At 60.0% G+C, this 24,702-nt stretch overlaps 3 protein-coding genes across 11 annotated transcripts in view; all 3 read right to left on the bottom strand.

Annotated features, from left to right (window-relative positions):
- IPO13 (importin 13) overlaps positions 1-8,096 on the bottom strand; it is a 34,482-nt gene extending 26,386 nt beyond the window's left edge. The window contains exon 1 of one of the 4 annotated variants that reach the window (XR_010474217.1): positions 7,781-8,095. Coding sequence is in view for 2 of the 4 variants with exons in the window: in XM_065071585.1 (XP_064927657.1) it covers positions 7,781-7,849 (69 nt within the window). In the remaining 2 variants the exon portion in view is untranslated. Of the gene's footprint in view, positions 1-7,780 lie in introns of all 4 variants that reach the window. The other 3 variants (XR_010474216.1, XM_065071585.1, XM_065071586.1) reach the window with 3 other exon arrangements.
- A 239-nt stretch (positions 8,097-8,335) lies between these two features.
- On the bottom strand, positions 8,336-14,541 carry ARTN (artemin). The gene is made up of 4 exons (XM_065071620.1): positions 13,496-14,541; positions 10,396-10,466; positions 10,089-10,278; positions 8,336-9,693 (listed from the first exon to the last, which is right to left on the bottom strand). Exons 1-4 carry the CDS (start codon positions 13,539-13,541, stop codon positions 9,257-9,259), a joined length of 744 nt encoding a protein of 247 aa, XP_064927692.1. The 5' UTR covers positions 13,542-14,541; the 3' UTR covers positions 8,336-9,256.
- A 2,853-nt stretch (positions 14,542-17,394) lies between these two features.
- The window catches only part of ST3GAL3 (ST3 beta-galactoside alpha-2,3-sialyltransferase 3), a 194,705-nt gene continuing 187,397 nt past the window's right edge, over positions 17,395-24,702 (bottom strand). For all 6 annotated transcript variants that reach the window (XM_065071597.1, XM_065071607.1, XM_065071602.1 and 3 more), the window contains one exon: positions 17,395-21,537. In XM_065071597.1, coding sequence (XP_064927669.1) covers positions 21,467-21,537 — 71 coding nt within the window. In that variant the 3' untranslated portion in view covers positions 17,395-21,466. The remainder of the gene's footprint in view (positions 21,538-24,702) is intronic.

Consider the following 24,702-nt stretch of genomic DNA (forward strand, 5'->3'; position numbering starts at 1 on the left):
CCAACATTAATTAGTTACTTATCCTGACTGGGTGCAACTGGTAACCAGTGACAGCCTTGCACACAGAGGGGGAGAGTAACTCCCCCTTGCCCGAACTCCATCTTCCAGCAGCGAGGTTTTCTGCCTGGCAGAGCGCGTTTCATTACAAATCGCTGACTGCACACGTCAGTGGCAAGGAAAAGCAATGGTATTCGTCAGGCTATCATGCACCCATCGCACCCCAGCATCAAACTGGAGGATGACTCCAGCAGGTGCAGATGATTTTGTGTGTCCCCACCCTAGCCCCAGGTCTCAGATATCCTCCTCCCCCCCTTACAACTCTATGAAATTCTTGCATGGCACTTGTACCCAGGAGAGGATTTAAACCCTATTTTTACACATGCAGAGCTGGCAGCCTGGGGCACAGGAACCAGCTTTCCAAGCAAGTGCTTGTGCCTCCTGCTGCTTCCCAGCACAAGACCAAAGAGCAGGACAAAATGGCAGGAACCTTACAGAGGCAGCATTGCCTGGGCCATCGTTTGAAATATCTCTGTTCAAGACTTTGCAGCGAGGGAAAATGAGGATAACCTCTTTGTGAGAAAGAAAGAGGTTATGAAGTACGTCGTAGGAGACAGAGCCAGCCAACATGGGCTGCAGAGGGACAGGCATCTGTCCCACTATAAGATGCATCCTGACACAGAAAAGGTTAACCCTAGATAAGCAGGACACGGGGAGAGGGAAACTGTTCTGACAGAGTGGCCAAGGGTAGCTCACGAGCTATCAGCAGCTACCTGTTCTTGGTTAGCTCAGCGTCTCGTCTGAAGCACCACTCAGCTGCTGGGCAGAGCTAAGCACTGTCATCCCTTCCCATCAAAGCAACAATTTATTTCACTATCCAGCAGCAGCTGCAGATGTGCTAAAAGCTTAACCACCCCTGGGGGTAGGAACCTGGCTCCTACCCCTGCTCTTTCACTGAAGACTGAGTCATCCTGCAGCAGGGCTGGGGCTGGAGCTCCAACTATCACCTCTATTACTGGCTCAGTCTCTTATTTGCTCTCAGAGCTTGCTGCTTATTTTCTTTCCAAAAGAAATCTCACTTGAGGTTCCCAAAGTCGGTGATAGCCTACTCTTCTCCTTCCCCTCTTGCTGGGCAGCCTGACAAGGTGCAAAGGCTGGCAGCAATTCCCTCTGCCCGCTCCCTAGCCTGGGAACCCTCCTCACTTCCTCCCAGCCTCTCCATTTACACTCCCACACATTCCCTAATTACTTGATTTCTTCTATTTTGAATAGTCTTCCTGCTAACACTTAGAAAACGGGGGAGGGGGAATCACTATGCATCATATATTATGAGGCACAAGCTGTACACATGCCCCAGGAGCCCTAACCTCTAACCCAGTACAAGGCTTGTATAGCATGGACCACACCATGTGTGGAGGATGGACCTGGCTATCACCAGTGAGCTCTCCGGACAGGCACCCATCACCCAGCAACACAATCCCAGACTGTGGAGCCTCTGGGGAGGTTTCCAGTGGAGACCCCGGGGACACACGCTGGAGTCTCCACTGCTCAGCACCTCCGGGAGAGAGGTTGAGCAGCGAGACAACAAAGTCTACCAGCTACACTGAGTTATTTAGTGGATGGAAACGATGCTGAAGAGCCATGCTGCGAGCTGCTGGAAGGCAGAAGAATATTCTGGAAAAACATGGCTGCTGGCTTTCTCACCCCCCTTCCCTGAGCACTCTGCCTGGGAGGAAGGTGCCACGGCAGCTTCTGGCTGGAGTATGGCTGTTTCTGCCCCAGTTCAGGGTGCCAGGTAGAGAGGCAAGACAGCACGTGCCCCGGGACTGCTGATAGTGCACCACATCTGGTGCTCCACACGACATGTAAGAGCTTTCCAGAGGACATCCAAGGATGGGTATCAATACTGGAACCATCCTAGCCCAGCTCAAACCAGCAGATGAAGCCCCTGGGAGAAGACTAGGCTCTTCCCCTAGTGTACCACACACATCAGCTGAGTATCATCCTCTGCTGAGAGCATGGGACAGGAGGATGCAGGGCACTGTGTCCTGCAGAATGGTACCTGAACACCCGGTATGCTCCTCCTCAACAAGGAAAGGCACCATCCTCATGCCAGAAGCAGGTACCAGCACCAGCTGCTGCTGGAGTTTGACATCACTGCATCAGCCAGTGCCCTCAGGCCCATCAGGAAGCACTGGAGATGATGAGGGGAACTCGTTAGTGCCAGGAGGGAGAAGCAGAAGGCATGAAATCGGTCAGTGACATCTAACAGGGAGGCTTTGCGCATTCCGATTTGAAAGGGTGGCTGCCACCAGACCTGCCTCCTCCGCAATTAGACCAGTAACGTGAGAGCTGGTAAACAGCCCAGCTGTCAGCTGTGCCCTTCGGCCAGGGAAGGAGCTTTCTCCAACATCAGCTTTGTTTGGTTGAAAATAATTCAAGCTTGTTATGATGGTTCTTCCCTGCTCTAAAAAGCTGTGGCCAAAGTCTCAGGCTCTAGATAGACTGGACTGGTATCAGCTGCTTAAGAAAACCAGAAGTAAGCTGTCTTGGGGCAGGGGCAGAGGTCCCACACTGGTCACTTGGGACAGTGGGAGGGGGACCAGTCCAAAGAGAGTTATTGCCAAGCAAACGCATTTGATGTTAGCTCACGGTCTGGTATCACGAAGGAAAAGGAGCTGCCACAAGCCCAGCATCTCCCAGCCTTCACCCCTTGGTGCAGGTTGTCTCCACAACTGCACTGCATAAATCCACCAACACATGGTTCCCAGCAGAGACGTGTTGTGTCCATGCCATTCGCAGGGTGACAAGAGAAGCCCCAGACATGCGGCTCCAGCCCCAGAATGGGAGTGTGCTGCCTGCCATTCCTGGGGGGCTCCATGGGGAGACAAGCCCCTCCAGGGGCCATTCTGCTTGAGCCATTGGAAGCAACAGTGGGTACAGCTCTGACATCTGCAACCCACCAGGGCAAACAGCAAGCTGCAAAACATATTCCTGTTCTGTTCCTTGCTCCATGCCCACAGCCACGGCTTGCTGGGGGCAGCAGTGGCCATGGCCCCTCGGCAGACACCCGCCTTCTTCCAGCAGGATCAACTCGGATATCCCCCACTGCAGCCTCCCGCTGTCCTTTCTAGCTGAACGCACTCGCGCTGCCAGCGCTCCAGGCCTCTGACGGCACAGCCATTACCGCGGCTCTGCCAGCGAAGGGAACATCATCCCTGCCTCCCCCACCCTGCAGCAGCCACCCTCCCCCTGCCACAGCCGGGCAGGCTGAGCAGCCAGCAGCCCCGGGAAGGCAGCAGCCCGCTGAAGCACCGAGGAGAGCAAATGGATGCAAAATGAAGCCATGCGTGTGCTGCCAGTCGTGCTGCTCCTGCTCAAGGCACCCACACTTTGCCTGCAGCCCCAAAGAATGTCTTTTTTTTTTTTCCCTCACAGCTAATGGGAGGTGCTGCCACTTTGCATCCCTCTTTGAGCCCAGCTTTCCCACATCAAGTCCTCGGCTGTTTAGAAGGGGCTGCAGCCCAGATGTGGCTCAGCAGCATCCCTCCTGCTGCTTCACTGCCAGCAGCTCTTGGTAGAGAATGGCATGGTCCCCAGCAGGGACACGGGCTATAGGAGACACGTGCTCTCAGCGGCGGTGGGCTGGACGCCTGCACAAGCAAACAGTGAGCAGGACCAGAGAAGAACCCTGGGAGCACAGAACCCAGAATGACTTGCAAGGGTGACCCAAACACCTCTGCCCACTATCTCGTGTTCCTACCCATCACTTTGGTGAACAAGTCTGCATGAGTTTTCAGAGGAATTCCCGCTGGCACCCAGGTGCCAATCTCACCCATCCCTGCTCCATAAGACATCGGAGTAGAGATGAGGCTCCAGTGACGGCACTTTAGGGCAAAGCCAAGCCCTGGCAAACACGAGGTGCTCCCCCTCATCCCATCACCACCACACCACAAGAAGGAGCAAGATGTTCAGCCAAGGTTGGCTCTGGGTGGAATCTGCTTTTGCAGTGAAGATCTGCTTAAATGCTAAACAAGGTGACTTCCTGCTTCCCTCAATTTTGCAGGAATCTCCCCTCCAGAGGCCCCTAACACACCATCCCCAGCACGGCTGCCACATCTCGCATACATGGGCTGCCTCTAAGGAAGAGGTGGCCAAGCCGCTGCCAGCAGTGCACCAGACAGGGGCTGCCATTCCCTCCTGCTCACATTCCCAAAGACAAGCAATAATCATTTTCTGAAGAAAGCAGAAGCACTTGGGTTTCTTCTCCTCATCCTCCTGGGTATAAGGCAGCCCTGGCAGCTGCCACATCCCCGAGGCTCAGCATCTCCGAGGAGCGGTGATCAAAGCCACCACTCTCCCATCACAGTAGGCTCCGGATGTCAGCTCCGTGACACGCCGCCTACCCATCCTGCCGGAGAGACTCTGTGCATTCATCAGGCATCTCCAGAGAGGCACACAGCAATCTGGAAGGCCCAGAGATGCCAGACCGCTAATGTGCTAGGGAAAAGATGTCAGTGAATATTACAAACACCTCAGAGGATGAGAGGCAGGCCAAGGGAGGAAAGACCTGGAAGGAATCAGACAAAAAAAGAGGGCGAGAGCAGACACTTGGGCAATTCACGGAGGAATGGCACTGCCTTCTTTCTTATTTCAAAAGGTGGGATATTGCTGGAACAGATTCAACTGCACTGAAAACAGGTAAATGGGTCCCGCATTCCTCTTCTCCTGTCCAGCCTTGCAGTGTTAGGCGCTGCCACCCCTGGCCTGCAGAAAACAAAAAATACAAGGCAAAAGTCCTGCTTGTGCACTGATCCTCTGAGATGGACACAGCCAGCAAGGACCAAACACCTGCAATCCGTCTTCACCGGAGCAGGGTTCACACTGCAGCAGGAGCATCACCTCCGCAGGGCAGCATCGGCCCATCATCAGGCTGTCTGTCACCCTGGGGACAGCCCCTGGGCACACAAAAGCACATGCATGTCACAAACCAGGTTGCACCGTTTAGGTACGGAGAGGCTGAGCATTCTCTAGCCTGAAGCCCTCTGCTTGCCCAGCCCTCCCTTCCCTCCAGCCGCAGCAGGGAGCCCTGCTCAGCAGCAGGGGAATCTAAGCCAGCCCAGAGCTGCCGGTTGCCCAGCAGGTCCATGCAGCACGGCCACGCCAGCCTGCTCGAGCTGTGCCAAAGCCAGAGCAGCATCTAGGTCAGGCTCGGAAGAAAACAAAAAGCAGCCGAGCAGCCCTCAGCTGGGACCAGGGCATACTGACACAGAAACTGTACCACAAGGGCTCAGCCCCAGTGTGGCTCTGCTCCTTCCCTGTGTCACAGGGGAGCTCCCTATGGAAAAATGGAGCAAAAAAATACATGGAGCAACTTTCAGGTGGATCCTGAAGTGCAGCACCTGAACTTGACACCTCCACAGCAACAGAGGCAGCTGCCTGTTTGCTGCCATGGGCTTGCAGACCCCCTAGCTGGCAAAGGGCAATATGGGCCCAGTCTACAGCATCCACATTCTCCCAACTCCCTGCAACCGCTGGTCACAGCTGGAGGGATCTAACCATCTCTCTCTGGCACAAGTCATGCTGGATAAACATGGCAAGGATCCTCTTCAGCTACAGAGACACCCAGAGCCCTACAAAACTGCAGGGGTGTTTTCCCAGCCTAGCACATAATAAACAACAGCAGGGGTATGGAAGGGTCTTCCAGGGACTTGAAAACCATCAAAAGAGCATGAAGAGCATGGTCATACCAGAGACTTCCCTGGCTACAACTGCCACACACGATGACTTCCACTGTGGATGACCCAGAAAGCCCTTGACCCTCTGACTTCAGAGATAACCAGCTGTTTCTAACCCCAGTATTTATCACTAACTGACTCAGAGTGGAGTCAAACCCCGAGTTTAATCAGTACTCAGTGTTATTAATAGAGCCATAGACAAAACCTGGCAGGCAGAAGAGCCTAGGCCAGTAGAAGCATCATTTGTCTGGCAGCATCACCTCTGACAAAGCAGCCCTACCCACCTGCCTCCCACCAGCTCAGCCCCCAGCAAAGCCCATCTTTGTACCAGAAACACCCAACAGCCCTCCCCTGAAAAGACAGAGACAGGAGGGCTCTGAGATGCTGAACCTCTGAGTTTTTTCTGATCCTACCCCACATTTCTTCCCCTGGGTAGGGACCGTCCTGCTGCCCACAGCCAGCGGCTCAGAGCCCCACTGTGGTCCACAGCCGCATCTTCAGAGGACGCCACCCAGCTGGTGAAGCCTGCAGAGACCCGGAGAAACCGAGCAGGCTGGGGGAGGGGAGCCAAAGCATCCTAGAGGGCATCTTTGCCTCCTCCCAGGCAGCAGGAGACTAAATACAGAGCAGCACAGTGAGGGTGAGCTGCCTCTCAGCATAGCCCCACCTCGCCCAGCCAGCGCCTGGCGGTCCCCACCCTGGCACTGCCCACCCTTCCCGGGCAAGTGTGCGCTTCATTGTTGGTGCAAACAAAGGAATGGTTTGTGTCTGCAGAAGAGAAAGGAAGTTGGAGGCAAAATCATCCAGCAGCCCTGGATATATGCAGATTAAGCTGCAGAAGGTTGCATTAATGTAGCATTTTCCAGACATCGGTTAATCCTCCCAGCCACGCTCTGTGCCCATCTCCCTGGCAGAGCTGAGCTGTCTCACCTGCAGCCACAAAGGCAACCGGTGCCCAGTTACAAACCTGACATCCCTACCCGACACCTCCCGTGAGGCTGGGCAAGTTGCTGGGGAGGCATGGGTGTGAAATACAAGATACGTGCCCACCAGCACGCCCGTGGCCATCGTTTGGCAAGGAACTCGGTCTATTCTTAATCGAGGAAAAATGAGGACACTGGGATTCCCACGAGCTGTCTGGGGACTGAGCTATGGATTGACAGGCTGTCAATCTCCAGGTGGCTGTCTGGTGAGTGGAAGGGAGAAGCTCTCTTGCTCTTTGCCCTTCAGGGATGCATCCTCTGCTGCCCTGCCCCCATCACCTCCAAGATGGCCCAAGGGAAGGGTTCTGCTCAGCTGCCTCCCCGAGTGTTTACTGGGGTGCCTTGCTCAGTCTCCGTGATGAACCCCAGGTCAGGCAGAGGCTGCTCAGAGCTCTTCCCAGCAGCAGTGTTGTGCCAGCAGGCCTTGATTTGCCATGGCCATTCCCTGGATCCCAGGTTTCAGCAATGACAACCTTGCTCCTCTTGCCCTGCAGTTGCTTAGAAGCATCAGCAGGAGCATGGGGGCTGGATCAGTCCAGGTTTAGAAAGGCATCACCAGGCCACCCGTCCTCCAAACGCTTTTCCCAACTGTAATTCCCGACAATTCCCAGCACCTGGCGAGAGCCCGGGTGCCCTCCCGTCCCTGCTTGACGGAGAAACTGATCGTGTCGAGGGCAGCCAGGACTAGAGCAGTAGACTCTGCCTGCCTGGCGCTGCAGCACGGCGACCCAGAGGACGCCCGCCGGAGACACATCTCCCTTCTGCTCCCATTTCTGCCACATCATTTACTCTCCCCGGGATGACCCGGTGCACAGAAGCGGCGCCACCTCCCGCACCGGACCCCCCTGGGCGCGCAGGCGGGTCCCTGCTGCCCCCGCTGCCGGCAGGGCGAGGGGGTTGCCGCCCCGCCGCCCTTCCCTGGGCCCGACACTGCCGAGCAGGTGCCCTCCCCCGAGCCGCAGCTCCCGCACCTCCGCGGCAGCATCAGCATCCCGCAGCCGCGTCCCCCCGCCCCGCCACCGCCGCGGGTGGGCTGGGGGGAGCTCGGCGCGGCTGTCTCACCTTCTCCACGTTCTCCACGGTGAAGTCGAGGCCCTGCGGCGGCGGCGGCGCCTCCGCCCTCCGCTCCATGGCTGCGGCGGCGCTCAGGAGGCGGTGGCGGGCGGGCGACAGCGGCGGCGCACGGGCAGCCGCATCGCGGCGGGACCCGCCTCCCCGCCCCGACGAGGGCGGCGGCACCGGGGCGGCACAGCTCGGCTCGGCGCGGCGGGCAGCGGCGGTCGGGTCGGGACGCGCCCCGGGGACGCCCCGAGAGGCACTGCTGCCCCGCTCCGCTCCGGCAGCGCCTCGCCCCGCTGCCCCGCAGGCGCGGACGGGCAGCCCGGGACCTGCCGCAGCGCCGCGCCGCACGCCGGGAGCGGTAGTCCCGGTAGTCCCGGGCCACGAGCGTCCCCTGCCGGGCACCGGCACCGAGCTCCGCCCCTGCTCCCCACGCGTGGGACGGGCGGTGCCGACAGGAGCCCCGCTCAGGACCCTCCCAATCCCAGCCCACGGGTGTCAAACACACCGGGCGCCCCCGTCGTCCCCCCATCACGGGCACACACAGGGGTTGGACTCGCAGCCCATCACTTTATTGCTACAGGAAAAGGCGACTGTACAAAAATAGAGTTTATCCCTCAAATTTTACAAATAATAGAAAAAGGGGCTGGGGGCACGGGGCACCGGGGGACGGGGCGCTGCCCAGGGCTTCACAGCAGCGCTGGGGTTAAATTACACCCGGCCCCCGGGGGCCCAAAGTCATAAATAGGAGCTGCCGCTCGAGAACAATAAATAAATAATTTAGAGTAAAATAAATAGTTTAGTGCCGCAGCACCATGGGGGCAGCAGAGGGACCCTGCCAATTCCTGGGAGCAAGGCAGGGGTCCCGGCAGGGGTCCCAGCAGGTGCCCATGCCCTGCTACCCTGCTGAGCACTTGGGGCTGCTGCCAGTTGAGTGCAGGTCCCCTACCCTGCACTGGTGTGGTTTGGCCCTGCTGCACTCGTCTTCAGGGACACCCCCTCCCTGCACGGCAGCTCTGGCCACCACCAGCTCCAGGGTGCCCGAGGGGACAGGGAGGTTTTTTCCCCTCTTTCTGTCCTACTCCAAAGCTTGGGCAACAGCCCCAGCTCCCCTAAAGCAGGGGTGTGGGAGCAGGGCATGGACAAGCCAGGCGCTGCTGGTGGACACTGGGCTGGCAGACACCTGCAAGCAATGGGGATGCTCCGTGTCCCCTCCAGCTCTTCTTCCAGTGCTGAGCTGGGGTGCACCCTGGCAGGACCCTGCATAGCCAATGGCACCAGCTTCTTGGCACAGAGCGGGAAGAGGCTTGGCCACCCACCCCCTGTCATGGCTCCATCTCGCCTCGGTCCCTCGTGGCTACACAAAACCAGGGACATTCTCCTCCACCAGACCCCTCCTCTGAGCACTGGCACCACTGTGTGTGGCAAGCCAGGGTCTGCCAGTGTGTGTCGAGCCACGGCCAAGCCAGCAGCCCCTTCTCAGCCAATGCAGCTGCACTCCGCTGCTGAGAGCTTCTCAACTGTCTGCCATGTGTTCTGCACGTCCATGAAGGAGACGGCCTCATAGCGGGTGGGCCGGCAGCAGGGGTGGCTGAGGACCCGCTCCTGCGGCCCTGGGGTGATGAGCTGCTGCCGCAGCAGGCTGCCCAGTGTCAGGTCATAGTTGCTCCGTGCCCGGTGGCAGGATCCACTGCAGTACTTAAAGAGCACGATTTCATCCGAGTTGAAGCCCAGGCCCAGGTCACGCACCTTCACCATCAGGTTGCGGATGTGGCAGTTGCGACCACGGGCCCCCCGCGAGGGTTTCCGCGCCCCCTTCTTGGCTTTGCTGGCCCCTGGCGGTGAGCGCTCAGCACGCAGCAGCAGGTCCTCTGCAAGCTCCACAGTGCCTGGGCGACCCGTCGTTGCATTGTCCCCTGCACACAGAGGCGATGGCAGTGTCAGACCCTGTCCCATACCTGCCACCCTCCCAGGGCCCACTGAGCCCGCCTGTGCCCCATTGTGACCCATCAACCCCTCCTGACCACCAACTATGGTACTGGTTGGATGCCCACAGGGTGGTGAGGGAGGTGGCTGGCTGAGCGTCTTCTCATCCCAAGGGCTCTACCACTACCTGCAGTGCAAATCACAGGGCCCTATGTGTTCAGGCCCCCCCACCTGGCCCCTCTGCACAGAGGCAGCCCCACACAGGTTGAGGCTCCTCATAGTGGCTCGCATCCCACCTGTGCCCACACTTGTGCCCATGTAGGGGGTCCTGTGCATGACATTGGGCACCCCCATCCCAGGGTGGCATTCCTGCCCCAACACACACCGTACAGCTGGCTCCAGGCAGCGGTGAGTGGTACTTCCACACTCTCCTCCACAGCCGGGCTGGTGGTGGCCATGCTCTGTGGCATGGGGGCCGTGTCCAGCGTCTCGTTGCAGTGTGGTGTTCGCAGTGCGCCCGCAGCCAGCCCAGACAGCAGTGAGAGAATGGCAAGGAGTCCCCACAGTGTCCCCTCCTGTGAAAAAGCACAGCACAGCGGGGTGAGCCCTGGCCAGGGTCCCCACACAAGAGACGAGGCTCCATCAGCTGGGGATGGGGTTGGGGACACGTGGTCCCAGCCATAGTGGCTCACCTTGGGCTGCGGGTGCATGGTCGATCCTGCAGGTCTTGGCTCTGGTGGCCCCGCTCGCGGCTCCATGCTGGCTGCAAGTGCAGAGGTGGGGGTCAGCACCCATGCAGAGGGGACGGAATGGACATCAAGCTGGCTGGGAGCTGGAACAACTCTCCCCTGCCAAGCATACCATCCCTTCCCTCACTGCCCCCCAGCACCCTGAAACACCCCCTGCACCCTATGCGTGACCCCAACCCACACCTCCTCCCCACACAGCCAGGCACCCTTGCCACCCCATGCACCCCTTCCCAGAGATCTGGCTGCTGGGGTGATCCAGCTGTTGCCCAGCACCTCTCCTCAGGGGGACACAGCTGCCTCCTCATGCAAGTGGCCTGGGATGCCAGGCTGGCCTGTGAGGCAGCAGCTGGGGCTGGGAGCATCACAGCGGGGGGGGGGGCCTTTCCCATGGCCCTTCTCTGGGAATGTTTTTCTTGCTCGCAGTGGGAGCCTGACCTTGGAAACTCTAAATCCATTAGTGCAGGGTCCCTGGGTGCAGCCACCCCTTGGCCCCACGCTGGCTCCCCAGCCCGCTGCCTGTACCGAGCTGGGACATGCAGGCCCAGAGCAGCCTGGGTGAATGGGGCCATGAGGGGCAGAATGGGCAGACAGATCCCATGGGGACACAGCAGGGCACCACAGTGGGCTCGCTGACTCATTCACCCCAAACCACTGGCTGGCATCTGCTGCCACAACATGCACAGGGGAATTCAGTGCCGGCTGTGCATGGTCCTAGTGAAGTAGCAAGCACAGTTTCAGGAGAGCAATGCCCCCAGAAGTGCAGGAGCAACTCCCAGTCTGAAGCCACATGTTGCATCTCCTCCCTCCCTCCCCTGTGCCCCAGTGTCCCAAACCAGGATCCCCCAGAGGTGGCTCCTAAGGGCCCTTGAGCCCTCCTTGGCCAATCTGCTACATCCCCTGTCTCTTGAGATGGGACTGTCCCCTTGGAGCTTGGTGGCATCCTGCAGTGGGGAGTCCCCTCATCGCCTCCACTGGTTTGCTCCTGCATGTCCCAGCTGATTCTGCAGCAAAGCTGAGATGGGACATACTGAGGAGACCACTCCTGGCCAAAACATGAAGGGACACAGCTGGGCACCGCTGGGACAAGGAGACAAAATCAGTTCCCCCAGTCCCCCCAGCATTAAGGAGAATGGTCACCCGAGTCCTGATTGCTGCATCTGATGCCCTCCTGCACTCGCCACACCATATAAAGGGGCTGCGATGGGCACTGCCAGGCCCATGTGCCCCCTCTGGGGGCCATGCACCAGGCAGGATGCGTCCCCAGTACAGGCGGAGCTGGCACCGACCCCTCCGGCCCCGCCAGCCGCCGTAGCCCGGCCAAGCACAGCCCACGCAGCACGTTGCTCCCGTGGCGGCCCGTGGCCCCGCGCCAGCCGCTGCTACCAGGTCATGGTTTTCCCAGGCCGGCACCCCCGGAGAGGCTAGGCGAGGGTCCCCGCGCCCCGCTGGGAGGGAACGGGGCCCCCCAGGTCCCCGCTCCCGCGGCTGGCTGATCCGCCGCGGCCCCTCGGCCCCAGCATCCCGAGGACGGGACGAGACGGGATAGGATGGGAAGGGACGGAGCGGTCGGTGCAGTTCAGGCTTCTCCCGTCCGGCGGCAGCACGGCCCCGGGCTCTGCGGCGGGAGCCCGGCCGGCGGGGCGCCGGGCGAGGGCAGCTTTCCTTCGCCCCCGGGAGCCCCGCAGCCGAGACTACGGACGTGCCCCGACACTGTCTCCGGCAGACGCGGAGCCCCGTCCCCCGGGACAGGTTCCCCGAGCGCGCAGAACCGCGGCCCACGCTGGGCCCGCACCCCTGCTCGGCCCTTGCTTTCCCCCGGCGCGGGCAGGGCTGAGCCAAGCCCCTGGGCACTCCAGGGTGTGCCAGACCAGCACCCCCCCAAGGCAGACCCCCCAGCTCCCGTATGGCGGAGATCTGGCTGGGATCTGTCCCTGCCACGGCTGCGAGAGCCCAGCTGAGCCATCAACAAGCACATGCGCCCTTTCCAGAATCAGGATCAGGCCTATGCATGTGAGGACATGCCTGAGCCCCCGCCACATGTGTCCCCCGCCGGCGTCTGAGCAGCAGCAGCGTGTTGGGGTAATCCCTGTGCAGGTCACCCCACACCCATCCGTGCAGAGCTCTGGCGAGAGCCCCGCTGCCCGCACTGTGCACAGGGCACTGGGAAGTGGGTGTCCCGTGGGCTGCATCAGGTGGCCGGGGGAGGCAGGAGCCACTCGCAAAGTGCATCCATGAAGGGTCAGCGGGTACCCCAGCCACGAGATGAGAGTCTCAGCTCATGGAGTGCTCACTTTTGGAAGGGGGTTCACCACTGCTCGTCGCGTCAGCCCTGCAGCCACGACTCTCGCCTGGCAGCGCGGGAGGATGCCCGGAGACCCCCACGGGCACCTGCGGGCACCGGTGGAGACGGCGACGATGCAGCATCCCACCGCGCTGCCCCTGGCAGGAGTGACGAGGGTGTCAGAAATTAACCCTACGTGTGACGCGCAGCTGGCACCCGCCCCACAAAGCCGTGGGAGGCCGGAGTCGGACACGTGGGGCACACGGGCGAGACAAACCTCGGCCTTAGCCCGGGGAAAGCAGAGCCGGCGGGCGCCAGGCATTGCTGGCTCGGGCATCCCCGCCTCGGGGCTCTCCCCCGCCCACCGCCTGGGCAGCCGGGGCACAGACCTGCCCGACATGCCCAAAGGGCTGGGGCGGGAGCCCAGAGAAGAGGCGGGTGAAACCGTCCCCGTGTCGCCCGGGCACCCGCAGCGGGGTCCCGCCTCTCTCCGCCCGGGCAGGGAACCCCATCCCCGCCGCAGCCCCGAGCGCTTCCCGTCGCCGGACTGGGTTCGCTACCCCGGGAGCTGCTCGGTGGGAACCTGCCCGGGGGCGGCCCGAGCCCCCTCGCCGTCCCGCAGGTTTTGCCGGGGGGGCGGGCAGCGAAGCGGCCCCCCCCTCCCCGTCACCCCCGAAGCCCCGGTACGAGCCGCCGCCGAGGCCCGACGCCGCCGGCAGGCTGGGACGGACGCTGCTGCCCGCCTCCCCGGCCCGCACTCACCGTGCCCGCGGCGGGGACCATCCCCCGGGCCGCCGCCGCCCCGCATCGTCTCCGCTCCCCGCCGCCCCCCGCCGCCCGCTGCCGCCGCGTCGGGGCGGGGCGCGGGCGGGGGCCGGCGCTGTCCTGCCGGCACCGGGTCCCGCCGCTACTCCCGATACCGCTCCCGGTGCCGCTCCTGCTGCGCCTCGGGGTGCGGATCCCGGTGCTCCTTGGGGTGCGGTGCCGCCGGCGGCGGGCAGGCGCGCAGTGCGGGACAGCGGCCGCTCCATCCCGCTCCCGCCGCGGCCGCCGGTGTCAAATTCCAGCCGCCGTCACCTGACCGGCGGGGCGGGCACCGGGATCCCCATCCGCACCGGCACCGAGATCCCGACCGGCACCCCGACCCGCACCGCAGCGGCACCGGGATTCCGACTCGTGCGGGCGCCGGGACCACCTCGAGACCAGGAGAACACCGGGATCCCGCCAGCAGCAGGCGCCGCGGCCCAACCCGCATCAGCACGGGCTCTGCGCCGGGATCCGCACCACCGCCGAACTCCCGCAGACCCCCGGCGGCACCCGACCACCACCACCTGCCCGCCGGCCGAGCCCCGGCCTGGCGGACACCTCTCGACACCGCCGGGCAGACGGACAGGCCGACGGACACGCAGCCCGGACGGACGGACAGCCCCTGAGCGGGGCTCCCTGCCCTGACAGCCCGCTCACAGCGCTGGCAGGACGGACACACGAGCACCCCTGGGGACGAGTTCAGCCCTTCCCGGAGCTCTTCGGGACCAGAGCCCCACGAAGACCCCAAGCTCGGCGTCGGAGGGCAGAGCTCCACGGGGACCCTTTGCACACAGCGAACCACTCGTGCCCGTGGGGACCCGGCCGGAATGGGTTTCGGGGGACAAGGCGGGGGCCACCCCGGCAGCTCCTGGGCCGCGGCGGGGCTGGCCGGCGTCCCACGCACCCCGAGCCACCGCGGGCCACCGGTGTGCCTGGCGCCCATGTCCGGCCGGGCCGGAGGAGGAGTCCGGCTTCCCAGCCCTGCCTCCCCGCCCGCTGCCGGGCTCCTTACCTCCGCCGTCTCCTTGCCTCCCTCCGCCGGGGCCGTCGCAGGCCCCGGGGACATGGGGGCCGGCTGGCGAGCTGAGTCGAGCCCGTACGAGTCCTTACGTCACCGCCCAGGGCCCTCCACGTCCATCCCGGGGCTCTCGAGTGCTCCTTGCAAACGTGCCAAATCCCAGGGCCGCCTCCTCTCGGCCCCGCTTCACACGTGCTCCCCTGGCCGGAGCCGGCCGCCGGGGCACAGCCCAGGCCGGGCAAGCCCCCCGGGGCCAGCCCTCATGGCCCGCCGGCCCCCCGGGCCATGCCCGCGGCGGGGTCCGGAGGCGTCCGGGCGGGCGGCGCGCCCCGGGATGCTGCCTGCCGTGTCATCGGCCCCGGCAGCGCTCAACCGCCTCGGCGCAACCTCCCCGGGTTTATATAACTCCCCGTCTGGAGCGGGGCCAGCGGCTCCATCGCCGGCTGTGCCGCGGCTGCACGCCGGCCCCAGTGCGCCCATGGGGTCTGCCCTGACACTCGAGCCCCCCCGTGGCGTTAACTGCTTCCCCGCCGCATGGCAGCCCAGACCCCGCGGCCCTCCGGCGGGAAGGGCTGGACGGTGTGTGTGAGCCGGCGGTGGAGCCGGTCGTCTCGTCGTCTCATCTCGTCGGATTATCCAGCACAGGGATGACAACTCCCACGTCCCTCCTGCAGCATCACCTGGCAGGGAATGTGCTGACACAGGCGACGCTGGCTAAGCCGTCCCTGTCACCACTAGCAGGGACAGTGAAGGTGGCACGTTGCCCGTTGCCCGGAGCTGCTGCCCCTGCCTGGCGTGGCCCTGGTCACCCCCTGCTCCCAGTGCAGGCAGTTTGGCTATGCCTGTGCCTGTGGGTGGCTTCCTGCCTGCTGGTGGGACTGTGTGGGAGGGTGGGCTCTGCCTTGGGGCTGCACTGCCCCACATCATGGCCTGAGGCTGCCCCCATCCATGATGCCCTCATGGGAGCTGGCAGAAGTGATGCCCAACAGAATTTTGGAGGCCCCAGGGGTGGGGAATGAGCCAGGGGCAGGGAATGTGGGACAGGAACAGGATCCTCTGCTTTTCAGGGCTGTAGACTAACAGGGCTGCCTGCTTGGAAAGTTTCTGTGCAAGAAGCATGGCCTGCTCTAGGTGGCCTGCCTGTCCCCATGGGGCTGGAATTGGCCACAGCTCTGCCCATGCAGTGGGAGCTGCCCAGGGGGAGCTGCCAATGGAGGGGAGGACACCCTGTACAGGTGGGCCCACGGTGTCCCCAGTCCTGTGAAAGGGGTGGCTGTGCAAAGCCTTGTCTCTGTTCCCTTCCTCACGTGCCCCCTTCCTGACTGCTATCCCAGACACCTGGGGGTCCTGGCACCCTCCTCTGCCCCTTGTCCTGGGAGATGTGACCCTGATGCTGCCATCAGCCACACTGATGTCCTGCCAGCAACACCTCTTCCCTATCCCCCCCAATACTTTCCAACACGTGAGTGTCGCTCTGCCTTGGGAGGTGCTGAGTGTGGGTTGGGTTCCAAAGGGTGCTGAGGTACAGGGCAGGGTCCCAGGTCCCAGAGGTCTCTGGACAGAGGGGTGACATGGTCCCTGGCTGCTGCTGGCTTAGAGCCTCCCAAGACACATCCTGTGTTAGCCGGTGCTCCTGCACCCCCAGGGCTGGGGTGTACCTTGTCTGGTCTGGAATGAGCCCTGTGGGGCCAGAGCTCACTGTCACATCTGTCCCTGAAGGTGACACCCTTGCGTGGGGCGGGATGGGGGTGACGTGGTCCAGCCAGATGCCATGCCTGTGCAAGGCCACGGCTGAGTGTGACAAAACGTGTTGGGAACAGCTGTGACACAGATGGACCAACTGGTTGCATTGTCTCCATCTCAGCAGTGATGGGGCTCCTTCAGGGACACCTGCTCCAGAACAAGTGTCCTTGTCTCTGCTGAACTTCCCATGGGCTGTCCCCACGTGCCCTGGCCCCAGGCTCTGCGCTCTCGCCCTCCACACCTCTCCCAAGGCCAGGACAAGGCATGGGTCACCCCTGGGGCTGGCCCAGCCCCACGTAAGTGGTGGCTCTGCTCTTTAAGGGCTGGGAAGAGAGAAAAGCAGGAAGGTGGGTTTGAGCAGCTCCAACATCTCCTTTGTGGGAGGATGTGGAAGTCGCAGCCACACACCAGGGAGGGTTGGGCAATTGCCTCTGCAGTGTCCCATCGGTGCTGGCATGAAGCCAGTCACCTCTTGTGTTTAGGAGCTGGCAGGTCTGGGAGACAGGTCACCTACCTGGAAGCAGCCACGCCATTCCCCCAGACAACAGGACCGTTCCTGATTCATCCCATGGTTCTGGAAGCCCCGCAGGGTTATGTTCCTCCCAATGGGACCTGGCAGGTGTCAGTCAGTCACAGCCTCGGCGCCTGGCTTCCTAAACAGCTTCCTTCCTGGACGCTGTGGTGAGAAGGTCACTTGGCTAGACACCTGCCTTTGTCGGGACTGCACCCAGCCCAGTTGCTGCTGTGACCCTTGGTGGGAAGCCACTGTGCTGACTGGGAGTCCCCGAGAGAGCAGGCAGTGTCACAGGCAGCCCATCCCAGGCAGGACAAGCTGTCTGCCCCCAGTATGACATGCACCCAACATGTGAGCCCCTCTTCTACCCCTCAGGTCACCTGCAGAGAGGACCACAGCCCTCTCCTGCCCCAGTGCCAGGCCAGTGGCCCTGGCCAGCTGCAGCTCCTGGCAGCTGCCTCTGGGTTATTGTGCTGGAGGAGTCAGCAGTGGAACCAAGCTCGGGACAGCCCGAGTGGGTGAGTCACTCTGCTTCCCCCCAAAAAAGCCAAAGGCAGCAGAAGAAAGAGGCCAGCCGAGTTTGTTTGATAGCTTTATTGCTTCTGTGATATGACTGAATTGATGTGACATAAGCCGGCTTGGAGGAGCCTGCAAGACTCTTGCCCTCCCTGCCTAGAGGGGAAATTAAAAAAAATTGCAGAAACTAAAACTAATTTTAAAAACTCATTGAGTTCTTGCATCTCAGCTTGGGGCAGTACCGGCGGGCACACTGGCCCTTGGAGCAGTCCCTGTGCAGGCTGGGCAAGGAGCCAGCGCCCGAGGGGCTGGGTAGTGGCCCACTTGCCTGCACTGGTCTCTAATACTGTGTGTGACGCGCTCTTGGGCCGATGGCATGTACCACGCTGGTGCCAGTGGAGCTCAGCGTGGCAGCCGCCTCCCTGCCAGGCAGTCTGGAAGCCCTTGCCTGTCCCCTGGTGCTGCCCTTACCCAGCCTGCCTGCTCCTGTTTGATACAGACGGACAGTCAGCCCTGTCCTGACACCTTCTCCCTCTCCCAGCTGCACTGGCACCTCCCAGAAGAAGGAGACACTGGAAGCCCAAAGATGCTGGGCTGCAGAGGATCCCGCTGCTCCCTGGCTGTGATGCCTCTGTTTGGCACGTGAGCTTGAGGCCACAGCACAGCCAGCCTGAACGGTGTGAGCTGGTGCAAGGGGCCCGACACCAAGGTGGTGGGCACTGCGGAAGGCTGTACACCCCAAAAGCATGAGCAGCCCATGCTCATGGTGTGTTCAGAACAACAGCAACTCTCTGCAGGCAGCATGTGCTGGCTGGCCTGCAGCTCCCCAGACCTGCTCTATGCACCAGCCTGAGCAAAACCCGCTGCGGGAGCTGCTCCCTGACCACCCTGCAATTCCTCGGCCTCTCTCCAGGCAGGTTCCCTGCCACCCGAGTGGCCTTTCTGCTCCGCGGCGTGTCAGAGGTGCCAGGAAACCCTGCTCTATATTTAGGTTGTGGAGAATTCCCCTGGGCTCTCCCTTCTGAGCTGAAAAGGTGAGTCACTGTGAGGGAGAGGCCAAGACTCACATCCGTCCCACTGACCCTGCTCTGACCCGCTCCGAGCTGGCAGGACTGCTGCATTTCGGAGGGCGGGAGGTGGCTCCAGGTGCAAACGGGGACGCAGCCAGAGCAGCATCCAGGAGTGAAACGCAGCGCTGTGCACTGCTCCCAGGGCTGGGGTGCACACCCCCAGTGCCCGGCTGCAGGGCTGCCCCATGGGTGTGTTTGTCCCACCATTGTTAAATGGGACAGTGAGTTAGAGGGGAGCCCTTGGTCCCCAAACAACTCCCATCCTCTTTTTCCTTCTACTTACAGATGGTCCTGACCCACCACAGTCAACCTGGGCCCACACACTCATCTATTCAGCCTGGGCACTTCTGCCTGGAGACCCCCACCAAGGTGGACAGAAGGGTTTGGAGTCACCTCCCAGGTCTACAGAGACAGCTTCCCATAAGGACCTGTCCCTGGCCATGGTGGGGAGCTGGGATGCCAGGGAAAGCAGAGCAGGGGCCATGTTCTCTCCTTGGACCTGGAGCCAGTGAGCTGGAAGATAAAGGTGCCCCATAGCTTTGTAGTGCTCAATAAAACGAATTATATCAAATTAATGCCATCACAAGCCTCCATGGCAGTGCTTCCCCCGGGGGTGGAGAGGAGCCAGGAACAGACACTGAAGGCTCTTCACAACCCCTCCTCCTGGCTGCAGCCACCCATTCTCTGACATCTCAGCTCATTGTAGTATATGGATCACCCAGTCACCGCCCCAGGGCTCCAACAGCAGCTGGTTAAAGACCCAGTTCAAGCACCAAGGTGGGTGCCCACCCTTCCCCAGCCACAACCTCAGCCAGCTCCAGCCCAGGCACCCTCACTGCCACTGCGACAGGGACTAGATGGATGATGGTCCCAGGTCCAGGCTGACACAGAGGAACCGCGAAGGGAGTGTCGCCTAGCGAGAGCCATGGAAATCCAGCTCCTTGGGCTCCTTGAGCAGGAAAAACAAATTGAGAGAGAATATTCAGAGGAGTATCTGCCACAGCATGTACTCAAAAACCTGCTGGAAATCTCACGGAGCATCCAGATGGGGAGCAGGGACCACCTGCCTGGGAAGCCAGAGGGACAAGGCAAGGGACACAGTATGGGAAAAGGGGAGAGCCTCCCAGCATTTGTCTTCTGCAGCCTGGATGAGGCAGGATCTTTGAGCTGCTCTCAAACTACAAGTCAAGCAGCAGCTATGACCAGAAGCTGGACAGGACTTGTCCCTGAGCAAGCCCCTTGGCTACAGGCACGCCACGCAGGAGGCTACTGAGGGACATATCGCACACTGGTCTGTGGGCAGCACCCAGGGCCACATCCTGAGAGCTGCCTCTACCTGCAGCCTGCTCTCAAACCATTCCGAACAGCTTGCTCCTCTGCCCTGCGCCTGGGTCATCACCTGCCCTCCCTGCATGTCCCCTCTGGGGTCACCGCCCCAGAGCCACAGCCTCTTGCAAGTCATTGGGAGCAGAGGCGGCACAGGGGAACTACGCAAGCCCTGCTCTGAGCACCCCTTGTCCATGTTCTCCCTTCAGCTCAGAGCAAGACAGATCCCCCTCTGCTGACCCCAGCACTGGCTGGCTGCATGCTGGTGTCTCAACACACAGGGACTCGGCTTGGGACAGTGCCCGTGGGCACAGTTCAGGCTGCACCAGGTTGGAAAACACGGGAGCTGATTTCCACTGGTAACCATTCGCCTGGCAATCCCCCTTCTGCCAACGCTCTCCAGGTTGATAAGACCATTCCGCTGTCTTTGCACTTGGCCACGTTGCTCAGTTTATTCCAGCTCCTCTGAAATACGTATACAAATCAAATGTGCAAATACTGCATCTTGGGACCAAGACAGCAAAGGAAGGGACGTGCTCCTGAGAGCAGGAGGAGCAGCAGTGCTGGAGGAGCTTGGAAATGAAGTGAGCAGGGCTGAGCATTCCCAGCAGGCCCCCACCCGTGCCAGCAAGCTCCATCACCACTGAGGCCACACATCACTTAAACAGGGAACATGATTGAGTCTGGAACATAAAACAAACATCTTCGGTGGCCTGCTGTCAAACTGTAAAGCTTCAGATCTCCACGCAAGATCTGACCTCCTTCCAAAGAATAAATTACTCCTCTCCCACACAAAAATAAAGCGAGATGCTGTCCAGAAATGGTGACACCGATCTGCACGGAAGTCCTGCACAGCAGGCACAAACCAAGAAGTCTGAAAGCCTTGAGAACAAGGAGGCAGGTTCCTCAGTGCCATGACAGGCAGGAGGTGGGAAGGGTCTGCCAAGGCAGAGAAAGCCATCGACTTCCCGCTCCATCCTGGGGTCAGGGCAGATGCAGAACAGGGCAAATGGCTATGGAAAACGCAGCCAAGTAAGCGGCTGCTGCTGCTGCCTCTATGCAAGAAGCAAGGAAAAGTGCAGAAAAACAAACCCATGCTCATCTCCATCCAGAAGCTCCAAGTGGAGAACGAGGGAAAGCTATTATTCTCCCTTTGACTTATAGCAGCACCAACAACACTGAAGTTTTGGACGGATTTGTTTTCCTGGGGAAAGGTCTGAGGCCGGTGACAACGCAGATGGAGCATGGAGAGGCCAGGCTTTTCGCAGGGCTGTGCACAAGCAGACTTTGCCTGGCACGTTGGTATTTCTAGTATGACTCCAGCAGAGTTTCTTTTAAAAAATAATACTTTGTACATTCAGGCATCGCTGCCTTGGGGCAGCGTCACCTCCCATTTGGCACAAATCGTTTTATTCACAAACCTTTCTTCTCTCTCCTGAGTCTTTCCTGTTTAATTCAGGACACAGAAGATCCATCTGAGATGCAGAGTTCAAGAACGGCCCATTCAGCCCCCTGCCCACCTCCTGTCGGCTCTAAGCCTGGAGGCAGCAGATACAACCCTCACGCAGACTGGCAATGCGAGAGGGTCTTCCCAGAGCCCCTGGGCATCTCTGCGTGTCTTCAGTGAGGCGGGATTCTTGCGGGGGGGCTGCCAGTGCTGGCTCCCAGAGCTGCAACGTGCGTCTCTGTCTCCTCCCTTGGAGGCAATGGCTGCACCCACTCAGATCCCACTGGTTAGGTCAGTGATGACTCGGGCTTTCACCAGCTTCCGCAGGAACTCCTTCTCCCGCTGGATATTGTGCGTCCAGGACTGGAAGGAAATGGGAAAGACAGGAGGTCAGCAGCTATCCTGGCCAAGCATGCTCCCATTCCCCACGTTGTGGGAGACTCCAGCTGGGGCAGGGCAGTGGCTTCTGCCAAGGACCCCGCTGCAGACCCAAAGATTCCTTGCAGACCAAGGGCCTTCTCTTACCTAAAAGCTGATACAACCAGCAGGGACAGACCTGTGTGCCTGAGGTAGGAGGTCTCCCCATGGGCTGGTGTTTTTTTGGCATGGTAAGATCTAGGCAACCCAGGTATGTTGGGCAGATGTAGCCGGTTGAAGTGCCCTCCCAAGCCACAGCACACAAGAATCCAACTGCTCACCATTAATGGTGATGTGTGTCGGGGAACAGGGGCTGGCAGAGAACACAGTGGCAGGACACGTACCCACATACAGCTCCCTGCCAAGGGAGGTATCTGGGGAACGCATGGGGTGCACGCAGCTGAAAAGCCCCAAGACCAGCCCCATCAAGGCTGGCTCTTGCCTCCCCTAGCCTTGTCAAGAGGAAATCACATGCTAAAGGTTACACTAATAGAATGTGAAGGGTAAAAATGGTCACATCTCCCAGCCAGGCACTTCAGAGCAATGGTTGCTATAGCTGGTGTCAGCCCACCCAGATGTGTTCCCTGCAGCAGGCTTTAGCCGTGATCAGAGCATCTGCCATCACCCCCCTATGCTGGTACTATTAAAGCACTTAATGAAAGCAGTAAGAGGTTTGTCCCCTTTGGAGACCAAGGCAGAGCAGGGGAAAGCAGCTTTCCTCAAAATCTCCCAAGAGGACAAGAATCCCAGAAAAACGAATCCAGGTCTCCAGCACGGTGCTCTGGCCATCAGGTAATCTGGGCTCTAAATACGATCTGGATCATGATAAAAATCACCCTACAGGAGCCTCCCTAAAATGACCTCAACCAACAAAGCACCAGCCCAATGAGCCCTCTGAGGGCACTTTGTCACAGGTATCTAAACCCAGTTTACCTACTGCAAAACTGTGGGCACCTGCCTGCAAAGCACTGGTTGCATCTATCATGCAATGTGCACATGGCTCTCCTGTCATTTATGGATGTCCTGTTCAGGACAAGCAGCTCTCAACCATGACTGCTGACTGTGTGGCACATGGTCATGGCATGGAGTCTGTTCCCAAGAGGTCCAAGGGACTGAAAGTCCCTCTCCACATCTCCAGCACGCTTTGGAAATATCTCTCTTGCTGCTTCATAAACCACTACCATCCCCTCAGTGCACAGGAATGACGAGAATTAAAGAAGCTAAGGAAAGTTCAGGCAGGTCTTATCTTGTAACCTGTGTTCAAAAGAAGTCTTTGACTTCTGCTTCCAATGACACTGTTCCCTGAATGCTGCAAAGGGTGCAGCAGCACCAGGAACAACACGACGACACATGGCAAACTGTGCTAGTGCTCTCTGGGACTCCAAAAATGCAGAAGAAGACCCCATTTCTAAACTGAAAAGATGCTGCCCAGAAGCAACTCAGTGCTTGGCTTCTGCTAGCATAAAGACAGAAACTGAAAACTGGCACTGGGAAGAAAGCTGGCTCGTAAAAGGGAAAAAACATGAATTTCAGAAAGCAGCAGTGGGAACAATGATTGTACAGAGCAGAGGGAGCTGGGAGAGCAGGGCTGTATGTGCCTCTCACTTGGAGCAGGACAGTCACAGTCCCCCAACGTGCTGGAAACTATCCCACACACGGTATGTCATCTGCGGCCCTGGGCTTGGCCCCCGCCCTGCAGCAGCATCTCTCCTGTGAGCACAGCCCCTTGCTGGGAGCGCACGGCACGGCAGAGGCAGCCAAGCGTGCGGGCGTGCTCCTGCCAGCAGCTGGCACACCGGGGCTCCACGCGCTCACGTCTGGCTGGGTTTGTTGTTCAAAGCCTCTCTGGAGCACCAGGGAGCCTGATGTGCCTGACACATCACAGCACAAGCTGATCCCCTCCTTCACGTCCTTCAGCCTCATCAAACCGCGTGAGGAGGCAATTGGTTTCACCCAGTACAACCTGCTTGTGTCCCTTGGTACAGATGGTTACTGGGGAAGCAGCCACTTCTAGGCAAACTCCAACCACCTGTAATCTCACCGCAGGTCACATCAAAGTGCCTTATCTGATGGCAAGGAGAAATCTGCTTCATGAAAAGTACAAGTGGAGCAGGAATTTAAGTACAGGAAGTGGATAATAAAATTTTAGGTGATACAATTGCAGTCTCTCCCATTATGGCTACATCTGGCTCCAGTACTGACTGCTGGCGAGACCTTCAGCATCCAGGCTGCTCTGCACCCTGGGCTCTGCCACAAACGCCTCTTTCCAAGCAGAAAGCCACATGCAAGGGAACTCAGCCTGCCATCTGATCCACTGCGTCTCTCGCAGTGCTCTCAAGTGTTTTGTGGTAAGACCGCAGAGGAAGAGGATTCCCCGGTGAGGACAGGCTTTTGCACCCCCAAAGGGCACAAGCAGAGCACTCGCTCAGTGTGGTGCTGCTCCCCCCACACCCGACAGCAACACAGGCAGGAGGGATGAGGCATGTCTTCAACACCAGCTCCGGTTACTGATTGCAGGAGAGGGACTCACCCCACTGACAGACAGAGCTCGTCAGGCAAAGGAACCTGCATTCCAGCCCCAGCGGCTGCAGTGGGGAGAAGAGCCAGAGCAGATTTCCCTAAAACTGCCAGAGGGATGCAGGCACCTCGCTGCCATTGTCCTGGCAGGGGAAAGGCAACAAAGTACACCCTACAACCCAGCAGGTTTTAGGGTATATACACCCTAAATCTCAGCAGGTTTTAGGGTGTATACACCCTAAATAGCACCCTGGGTAGCACACACTGCTGGCAGGGCAGAGCTCTGTGAGACAGCTGCAGGGTCTCATGAAAAGCCAGGATGCACTTTGGCTGTGCTGGCAAGATGGTCACTATCCCTTCTGACTGCTTCGACCCTCTCTTCCCATGCTCATCAAACCATTACTGCCTCATTTCCTACTCCTCTGTGCCAGATTATTCACATTCACAAAGCTCCTGCTTCAAGTCCTGAAGCTACACCTCAGCATCACAAGCAGAAATCTCCAGCTCTTCTCTCACCAATCTGCAGCTCCAGACAGCAATAGAGCATTCACTGCCACCCCAGCATCACTGCCAGCGCTGCTCCTGTGACCTGGC

This window comes from Columba livia, chromosome 8 (genome assembly GCF_036013475.1).
Source record: "Columba livia isolate bColLiv1 breed racing homer chromosome 8, bColLiv1.pat.W.v2, whole genome shotgun sequence".
NCBI lineage: Eukaryota > Metazoa > Chordata > Aves > Columbiformes > Columbidae > Columba > Columba livia.

Bases quoted from the DNA above. Each gene is read 5' to 3' on its own strand.
- ARTN (XM_065071620.1), bottom strand. From the start codon at position 13,541: ATGCGGGGCGGCGGCGGCCCGGGGGATGGTCCCCGCCGCGGGCACG. The intron at 10,467-13,495 runs GTGAGTGCGGGC...CTGCACTTGCAG, and splicing joins TGGTCCCCGCCGCGGGCACG to CCAGCATGGAGCCGCGAGCG. The intron at 9,694-10,088 runs GTGTGTGTTGGG...CTCTGTGTGCAG, and splicing joins TGCCTGGAGCCAGCTGTACG to GGGACAATGCAACGACGGGT.